Genomic DNA, 9676 nt, shown 5'->3' with positions numbered 1-9676 from the left:
GGGTTGTGTCTTCTGGTGAAGATTACTGAGGAAGTGTGTGCACTTAAGCAGCTTCTACACTTGCATATAGGAGATACTGAGCCTGCCAGTAATTAATGTCTATACAATCTCATCTCTGAGTGAGTACATTTAGTGTACACTGTCTCATTTCTAAGTTTCAGAAACAACATGTATTCCATCCCTTCCTATGGACTAGTTTCAGTAATATGAACCACACTACTTTCTGGACTTCAAACTGACACTCCCCAACGTCCTTCCTGTTTGAACTGAGATACAGGGTTTTTTCTAGTTTCAATTTTAGAGATTTAAGGTTGTGACACTTATTTTGGCATTTGTTCTGAACATTTTAGGCAGGGTAAGCTTCCTAATCCAGGTTCTTTTTAAGCATCCATTTAACCATTAAAGATGCTCTAGGTTTACAGATTTAGGATCATTTGAATATTGCAGGTTATCTCAGTAAAGAAGGAAAATAGACCCTTTTTGAACTGTCAGTTTGCTTCTTCAAACTAAGAGACCTGTGGCTGCATAATATACTTTTATCAAAAGCTTATGACAGAGCTGGCAGCAAAGCACCCGAATACATTTAACTAGACTGTCTATTGGGACATTTTATCCAAGCCCTTGCAGCTCCTACCTCAAGATGAATGATACTAGAATATATGCCAAGCAAATAAAATTAAATTGTGACGAAAACATCGGTAGTTGAGGGATTTTAAGTGCAGGTGAAAGCATAGCACTGGTTCTTGACATCTCTTATCTAATGTTACAGTCAGTATCAGCCCTTGAATGAAGTAGGGAAGATAAAAATGGTTCTTTAAACATTCATTTACTTCATCACTTACATTAAGTTTCGTATTGAACTACTTGAGGGTTTAAAATAACACATGCAAAAGTTGCTCACAGTATCATATGGCTGCAAGGCAGGAAATTCTGATTTGACAACATGATGAAGAAGGTTTTTAACAGTGGTAAAATGTTAGTAGTCCTGGCGTGGATAATACAGTCCCTTGTATGAATAAATGGGTTCAGTATGGTCACATATCCCTGAGACAAATGGAAAACTGGAGGAAATGCAAGAAAGGGCTGTTAAGATGATCAGGGAAATGGAAATCTGCCTGTGTGAGAAGAGCTTGCTTAGTCTCTGTCAATGAGGACTGAGAGGTGATGCGACTGGTCTCCATCAATATTTCAGAAGGCCAACATTGAAGAGAACAAAAAGCTAATTAAACTAAAGGACAATGTTGGCACAAAAACAAGCAGGTATAAATTGACTGTGAATACATTTAAGGATGAAATGGAAAGAATATTTCTAAACAGCAAAGGAAACGTGTTTTGAAAGAGGAGATAGAGCAGCAAAATCCCTAAGAACAGTACATGGTGATTTTCCTCAACAACTTGTGTAAGTCTGCCGTGGCTGGCTGTGATCACAGGGGGAGAGATTCAGTATCTTTTCTTCGGACACATCTGGCCAGTGTCCTTTATCAATCTAGAGGAAACACGCTTTTGGGTGCACTTGGAGACTGCAGTATGTGGGATGAGGAAATGGAAGGGTGCTTGCTTTCCTAAATGGTCAGTCATCTGACCTCCGGCCTTCTCCCTTTACCCATCTGGTGAAGAGAGTGTCTGGATTCAGAATTAAAACATCCAGATTTTAAATACTTGATACTGAACTTCATTGCAACTGAACAGTTAAATCTGTCTTTTATAACACACCTTGTGAATCGTAAACTAAAGGATAGTTTTTGTTTAGCTATGGATTAACAGTAGTTTAATTTCTATTTTACTTCCCCTTAAAGAAGACAATGGTTTTATATTCTATATTCTTTGAAAATCTCAACCCAAACTCTGGGTTTATACCTCTGTCATTTACTCCAAACATGCCTCTAAATTCCAAAGATTCCACCACTTCAGCAGTGATCATTAGTTCAGCAGAAAACTAAGCAGAAGTTGAAGAAAGAAAGCCGATTATCTGGGATGTATGTAACGTGTCTCCTGTCCCAATCCCACTCAAAATTTCCACTCCCACTCCTAGCCATGCACAGAAATACAGGAAAAAACAACCAATTTCCTATGACTACTGCAAATAATCAAGTTTAAAAAAGTAATGACAGAAGAAAAGTTTTAAGAATAAATATTGAATTTCATCTGTCCCCTGAAGAGAAATACCCTCAACTTTTCCAAGTATCTCTAAGATAAACATGCTGTTACTGTGACATTCTTGTGGTGTCAGTATGCCACTTTTAGCTCATTTCATTTCACAAACAAATGCCGTAACAGATCGTATTTTAGCAGAGTTTAATTCCTTTATTAAAGCCAGACGTTGCAGACCGCGATGTCTCCGACAAGGAGTAATTTCAGTTTACACTCGGCGCTGTGGGTACCCGGTGTCCCGCAGAGCCGGCCCTTCCCTGCAGCACAGCAGAAGGAGGCTGAGGCACCCAGGCTGGGTCGGGCTCCTCGGGCCCTGGGCCTGCGGAAAGCCCGTTCCAAGGTGTCCTTTTCTCCAGTGGAAGCAGGTGGGACGCTCCCTCGCGCCTTTACAGCGAGGGACAGGACGAGAGCACATAGCCTTGCGCTGCGCCAGGGGAGGTTAAGTTTGAACATTAGGAGGAATTTCTTCACAGGGTGATTAGATACTGGAATGGGCTCCACCGGGACGGGGCAGAGTCACCATCCCTGGGCGTTTAAGGAAAGACTGGGCGTGGCACTCGGTGCCAGGCTCTGTTGACATGAAGGTGTTCGGTCACAGACTGGACTCGATGATCTCAGGGGTCTTTTCCACCCCAATGGGTTCTGTGGCTCCCACCGCCACACAGCCGCCGCACGAGCGGGCTCCCCCTGGAGCGGGGCGCGGCTCCTGGCGCCACGCCCGGCACTTCCGGGCCGCCTCTCGCTGAGCATCTTGGGATCTGTAGTTCCCGCGCTGTAGACGCCGTGCTACCGCTATTGCGCACGCGCAGAAGTCCCTCAGCGCAGCGCCGCGGGGGCGATCGGCGCCCTCCAGGCACGTGACTCTCAAGGCCCCGCCGCTTCCTGCCCCGGCAGCCCCCGCTGCAGGAGACTCCGCTGGCCGACCGGAAAAGCGGCTTCTCACGTGGTGCCCAGAGGCCAATCAGATGCCGCGTTTTCCGGGCACCGCCCCTTCGCCTTCCCGCATTTCCGCGAGATGGCGGCGCTGGGCGCCCGGCGGCTGCTGCGGCCCGGCCGGCGCTGGTACTCGGAGACGGTGCCTGTTCCCCCCTCGCCGCCCGCCAGCCCGCTCTACCCGCCCGTGGTGGCGTCCGTCACGGCCAGGAGCAAAGCGGCCAAGTCGCGACGCCTGCAGCGCTTCAAGCAGCGGGTGCACGCGGCGGCCACGGTGGAGGAGAAGCTGCGGCTGTACGGGAAGCTGCAGCGGCCCAAGTATACGGTGCACCCGCAGACCTTCGCCCTCAACGCCGACCGCTGGTACCGCAGTTTCACAAAAACCGTCTTAGTGCCGGGCTTGCCCCCGAGAGCCGCGGCCGCGAAACCCCCGGCAGCGGCGGCAGGAACGACCCCCGAGGCTGGCAGAACCCCGGAGCCGGGAGCGGAGGCGCCGGGGGCTGCGGAGGCGCCGGGGGCCGCGAAAACCCAGGAGCCCGCGGCGGGAGCGGCGGCGTATCCGGATATGGGCGAGTTGCGCTCTCTCGCCTGCGGTGCTCTCCTGCAGGAGAGCTTCTACCAGAACAAGAAGCGGCCGTTCCTCTACCGCGACCAGGATCACACGCCCGGCCCCTTCCTCACGCAGCTCGTTTCCACCCTCGCCGCTTTCCTGTCTGGTCGCAACCCACTGCTGGCTGCTTCCTCCCTCGGTACGGAACGGGGCTGCCAGGGAAAGGGACGTAGGAGCCCTTGGGCGATGGGGCCAGTCTGTGAGCCGGCACGAATGTCGCTGGTATATCTGAATTGTTCAGGCCATCACTAGTGGGTAGTCTCTATCATTACACATGGATTTTGGGTTTTGTGTCTGACTGCAGCTGGAGAAGAATTGGAAGGTGAAGAATTTAAATGCAAGAGGTGAATTACTGTTTTTCTGTGTTCCTTTTTCTGTTTCAGATCTAAACCCTGAAGTTAACTATTACTGGCATCATGGTGAGGAAGTTGTTGTTCATGGACACCGAAAGGGTAGACTTGACCCTGTGCGATTCCAAATAGATGATAACCCACACCTCCAGATCCGTGTACCAAAGCAGCTTCCTGAGGTGTGGATGTTTTCAACAGCAAGCTAATACTGTGCATTTTCACTTTGGTTTCTGATAGCCATTGAAACCATGCAGAGGTAGTCTGTGGAGGACCTAGTTAACAGTATGTAGCATATTTGGGTATTTTTCAAGTCTTAATACCCTTGCTACGATTACATGGTAATGGCTTTGTAGATATTGAGATGGTCTTCTAAACTTTTGGTTCTCTTTGTACTTTAAATTTCATGTTGTTACATTTAATTAAATGGAATTTTTAACATTCTATGCTTGGAGACAAGAATAAGAAACGTGCTGTGGAACATTCTCACTGAAGGAGAATAATAGGAGTGGAGGTAAAAAAAAAAAAGAAGTAAAAGCATGTGTAATCTGAACGTGAGGGTTCTTGTCTGTTGTTATTACTCAACAGTTGCTTTCTTGAATGCTCAAGTTCTCTGGAAGTATATTCTGTTTCAATATTGTAGTGTTTTTATTGCTGGTCTATACAGTGGTAATTGTGTAGCCAGTGAGGGTCTCTGTTGTCCAGTTTCCACCACAGACAGAAAACTGTTGTGCTTTCTGTAAACACAGAACCTTTATTGGTGACTTAGTTGTACAATTTGCTTGGGTTAGTATTGTCAGATGCTACAAACCTTGGCATTTTTGAAGAACTGTCTAGGCAATTTAAAACATTGTGTAGTGCAGAAAACCAAATCTGTAAACTTAGTCTGCAGGTTCAAGTTAGTTTATTGGCTGCTGCTAGAAATGTTTTTACTCTTTTTCCATGGAAGCAGATTCTGGTTTTGAAGGTAGTAACAACTATCTTCAGCTTTTTTAGCATCATTTCACATACTCTTTGTATGTTGTGGAAAAATTAATCCAACATGACTGTGCTAGAGCTCATCACAAGATGAGAAGGTTTCTTGCAAAAAATTTTCATTTAAGGTTATCTGTATGGTGTATGTAAGCAGGACTTGCACTTTCTGTTGTCTGACTGGGAAGCGGTGTATTACATTGGACCTGATGGCAGAAATATGTCTTACATCATGGCTTTTCTTTCTTCTGCTGTCTTCAAGGTTGTACCCCTGGAGTCAGATCTTGGAGATGTTCCTGTTATTGATCACAAGCCATCCAAACTGCCATTGTTCAAAAAGCAGTACGAAAACAAGGTATTTATAGGTAAGAGTTTTTAATTGTGAAATATTAACTACTTTAGAAAGAAAAAAAAAAAAAAACAACCCAACCAAACAAAAACCAACTCCAAAACTAATTCCAACTCAATCTTTCTTCTCCCATCAACAGAAAAAAGTTGTGTATTTTTATCTATAACTGTATTATATAAATATATGTAGTGTAAAAATCTCTGTTGAGATTTCTTGTCAGTTAGACAATGGGGAATAGCATCCTCCTGTGCATGTGGTACTGTGTCTAAGAAATCTGCTTGAAGAAATTCAGTTGAATAGAAAATTTACACAAAACTTTGAATTTTGATACATCTTCAGGGAAATTCTCAGAGTCATTTTAGCATGTGAACTTCTGCCTCTTGGAAGTAGGCAACTCCTCACAGATCTACAGTAGAGGTTCTAACTTTAGAGTCTCATGGTGAAGATGTATGTTTGTGTGCATAATCGAGAGTGTTCTTTCTGTGACTGATTGTTTCATTTTGGGGAACACAGGATCAAAGGTGGCAGATCCATGCTGTTATGGACACACCCAGTTTCATCTTCTTCCTGACAAACTGAAACGGGAGAGGTTTATAAGAGAGCGTCTCGAGGATCAGATCGAAGTTGTTTATCGATCGAATGGAATTGCAAGTCTTTTTGCGTGGACAGCAGCACAAGCAATGTATCAAGGTGAGACAGTCAGCTTGACAAATTTTTCCTGGTTATGAATGCCTACTGTAATGTTCTTTAACCTTTTCTCCCTACCACCTTTCTCTCACGCTTTTTGTTCTGAAGACTGTCTTTTAAGTAAGTCTTTACAGATGTAATTGAATTGAAAAGAGTTAGTTAAGACTTTGTCTTTGAGTACTTTGATTCAGAGGAATTAATTACAGAGAAAAATATTTTTTCATATATAACAGTAAGCCTGTGCAAAAACCTCAATCCTGCTTTCACTTGCTCTTTCCGCCTTAAGAGGGAAATGTGGTAGGTAACAACTATGGAACAACTATGTTGCTTACCCCTTGTTTCAGTAATTTCAATTCCATGAAAATACTAGGAATGAAAGAAAAATGTCAGCAGCCTTACATTTAGAATTTTATGCCTATGTTTGTCTAAAAAAAATCCAAGAAGACCTGGATAGTTAGACCAGATCAGTCTTTCACTTACTCTCATAAATATAATTATTGTCTAGTGTTGCTGTCGGACACCCAATGGCATGTAGTTTCACTTGAGAAACAACACATGTAAGAAAATCCTTTGACTATGGTGTATATAGCTGGCTCTGCATAAAACTTATTTGGTAATGGTGTCTTAGAAAGCTTAGCTTCCTTTGTGGATGTAAAATATTGAAGTCAAGTAAGTCTTGTCTTCAGCATTGGTCACAGCTGTAAACACATCATGAGTTGTAAGGACAGCATTATATCTATGACTTTTTTTTATTCTGTAACAGTTTCTAGCATTGTTGCACGTGATAGTAATATTCTTAAAAATATCTGTGTGTGTACTAGTGCACATGCATAAATATGTAAATATTTTTAACATGCTGTTAGTGCTCAGTCAGGTTTGTTTAAAACATTGATGCTTACTGACATAGTGTTGGTGTCTGGCTGATTACTATAGCAGTTATGCTCATGCTTACATATGCATACCTTTGTCATGAAACAAATGCTCACTGCCTCTTGAGAACCATGGAATAGTAAAAAGACATCTTTCCTCAGCTCAGTTGCAGGATTTTACAATGCATTAGTAATTTAACTGTTTTGGAAAAGTCACTTGGCTGATCGGTGACTGGTGTTGACCAACTGGTAATAGGGAACTCTATACAAAATGCAAGTATGCCACTGTCCCTGATCTTGGACATAACCTTTATTGGTGATTATGTTTTGGTTATTCTGTATGAAAAATACTTGTGTTGGACTTTTTCCCTACTAGGCAGCTGCTGCAATTCGCACTGTTTTTCTGTATTTCAGGACAAGGGTTTAGGCATGTGTGCTGATAGAAATCTCAAGTTATGTTGTATTTGTTTATTTTGTAGGATTCTGGAGTGAAGCAGATGTGACCCGTCCTTTTGTATCGCAGGCGGTAGTGACTGATGGAAAATACTTTGCTTTCTTTTGTTACCAGCTAAATACTTTAGCACTAACTGCAGAAACTATTAAAAACAACCCTCGAAAGAATATCTGTTGGGGTACAGACAGTAAGCCACTGTATGATGTTGTGGAAGATGGTAATGTGAAAGGCTTTAATGATGAAGTTCTGCTTCAGTTGGTTCGTTTTCTACTAAACAGACCAAAAGAGTTGTAAACCATTAAACCACATGTAAAGTATGTGCCTGAACTTCATTGTAACTCCTAAAGTAGAGCTATATTATGCCTTGGTATTAGTCAGGTATTTGTCTAGCAAACACTATATACATATTTTATTTGGGCCTTCTTCCATTTTTCTATTTTAATGTATACTGTACACTGGCAAATAAAAGGCTGGAATACGTTGAAGTTTTTTGTATATTTACTCTTAAAAGCCTACTGTGCTAATTCAATGTCATGTGAGTATGTTTCTTTAGCAGATCCACAGGTCCATGCTGAACTGTCACAACAAAGTATGAATTCATATGACCATCTGATAGTATCACTAGGGAGACAGCTGTCTTGATACTCAGCACCAGTGATAAATTTCTAATTTTGTGTGCCTGAGAGAAGTTAAATACTTACTCATTCTAAAGAGTAAGTGAGCTCAGAATAAAAAGTGTTTATTAAGGAATGGTTGGCAATTTAGTTACATAGTAAGAGAAGTCTTTAGATGTGGTAATATAAACATGATGAAACTTGCATCCAAAGACTGTGTTGTGAACAAGCATACACAACTTTAAGCTGTCACCTCCAGAACCATGGAGAGAACTCTCAAATGCATTTGGAGTCTACAGTTTTCCCTTTAGTGTGGGTCCTTGATTTCAGCTGTTGGTATCTTGAGGTTTTCATTGCTGATACTTGGATGTCTTAGGAGTGTTTTTAGTAGACCACAGCTGCTCCCCAGCCACAGCTGTCTGATTCATAAAATACAACATTATACAATCATTGAGTAGTTTGGGTTGGAAGGGACCATTAAAAGTCATTTATTCCAAGCCTCCTGCAGTAAGCTGGGACATCTTCAGCTAGGCCAGGTTGCTCAGACCCTGTCCATCCTGACCTTGAATGTTTCCAGGGATGGGGCATCCATCTACCACATCTCTGGGCAAACTGTTTTACCATGCTCATTCTAAAAAACTTTTCAGTATCTAATCTGAATCAACAGAAAGGGTGGGAAGGAGGAACCTGGTAACTACAGGCCAGTCAGCCTGACCTCAGTACCTGGTAAGGTAATGGAACAGCTTGTACTGAGTGTCATCACACCAAATTTACGGGACGGCCAGGGTATCAGACCCAGCCAGCATGGGTTTAGGAGGGGTAGGTTGTGTTCAACCAACCTGATCTCCTTTTATGACCAGGTGACCCGCCTGGTGGAAGCAGGAAAGGCTGTGGATGTTGTCTATTTGGACTTCAGCAAGGCCTTTGACACTGTCTCCCACAGCACACTCCTGGAAAAGCTGGCAGCACATGGCTTGGATAGGAGCAGTCTTTGCTGGATTAGGAACTGGCTGGATGGCCAGGCCCAGAGAGTGGTGGTGAATGGAAATGCATCCAACTGGTGCCCAGTTGCCCAGTTGGACACCAGTGGTGTCCCTCAGGGGTCTGTCCTGGGGCCAGTTCTGTTCAATATTTTTATTGACGACATGGATGAGGGAATTGAGTCCTTCATTAGTAAATTTGCAGATGACACTAAGCTGGGAGCTTGTGTCGATCTGATGGAAGGCAGGAGGGCTCTGCAGAGAGACATGGAATGGTTGGATAGATGGGCAGAGTCCAACAAGATGAAGTTTAATAAGTCCAAGTACCGGGTACTGCATTTTGGCCACAACAATCCCCTGCAACGTTATAGGCTGGGGGCAGTGTGGCTGGACAGTGCCCAGGCAGAAAGGGACCGAGAGTGCTGGCCGATAGCAGACTGAACATGAGCCAGCAGTGTGCCCTGGTGGCCAAGAAGGCCAACAGCATCCTGGCCTGTATCAGGAATAGTGTAGCCAGCAGGACCAGGGATGTCATTCTTCCCCTGTACTCGGCACTGGTAAGGCCACATCTTGAGTACTGTGTCCAGTTCTGGGCCCCTCAGTTCAGGAAGGACGTCGAGGTGCTTAAGCACATTCAGAGAAGGGCAACAAGGCTGGTGAGGGGCTTGGTACGCAAGCCATATAAGGAACGACTGAGGGAGCTGGGGTTG

At 44.0% G+C, this 9676-nt stretch overlaps 1 protein-coding gene across 1 annotated transcript; it reads left to right on the top strand.

Annotated features, from left to right (window-relative positions):
* The first annotated feature begins 3131 nt into the window (after nt 1–3131).
* On the top strand, nt 3132–7857 carry MRPS30 (mitochondrial ribosomal protein S30). Its single transcript, XM_042028385.1, has 5 exons — nt 3132–3833; nt 4078–4223; nt 5276–5378; nt 5876–6052; nt 7398–7857. Exons 1-5 carry the CDS (start codon nt 3167–3169, stop codon nt 7664–7666), a joined length of 1362 nt encoding a protein of 453 aa, XP_041884319.1. The 5' UTR covers nt 3132–3166; the 3' UTR covers nt 7667–7857.
* The last annotated feature ends 1819 nt before the right edge of the window (nt 7858–9676 follow it).

Source organism: Corvus kubaryi, unplaced genomic scaffold (assembly GCF_017639235.1).
Source record: "Corvus kubaryi isolate FWS band 111438036 unplaced genomic scaffold, C.kubaryi_AGA036_p1.0 37308, whole genome shotgun sequence".
Taxonomy (NCBI): domain Eukaryota; kingdom Metazoa; phylum Chordata; class Aves; order Passeriformes; family Corvidae; genus Corvus; species Corvus kubaryi.
This window is presented reverse-complemented; position numbering and strand designations above follow the sequence as displayed.

Coding starts and splice junctions, on each gene's coding strand:
- MRPS30 (XM_042028385.1), top strand. CDS start 3,167: ATGGCGGCGCTGGGCGCCCGGCGGCTGCTGCGGCCCGGCCGGCGCTGG. Junction 3,834..4,077: donor GCTGGCTGCTTCCTCCCTCG/GTACGGAACGGG, acceptor TTTCTGTTTCAG/ATCTAAACCCTGAAGTTAAC. Junction 4,224..5,275: donor TACCAAAGCAGCTTCCTGAG/GTGTGGATGTTT, acceptor GCTGTCTTCAAG/GTTGTACCCCTGGAGTCAGA.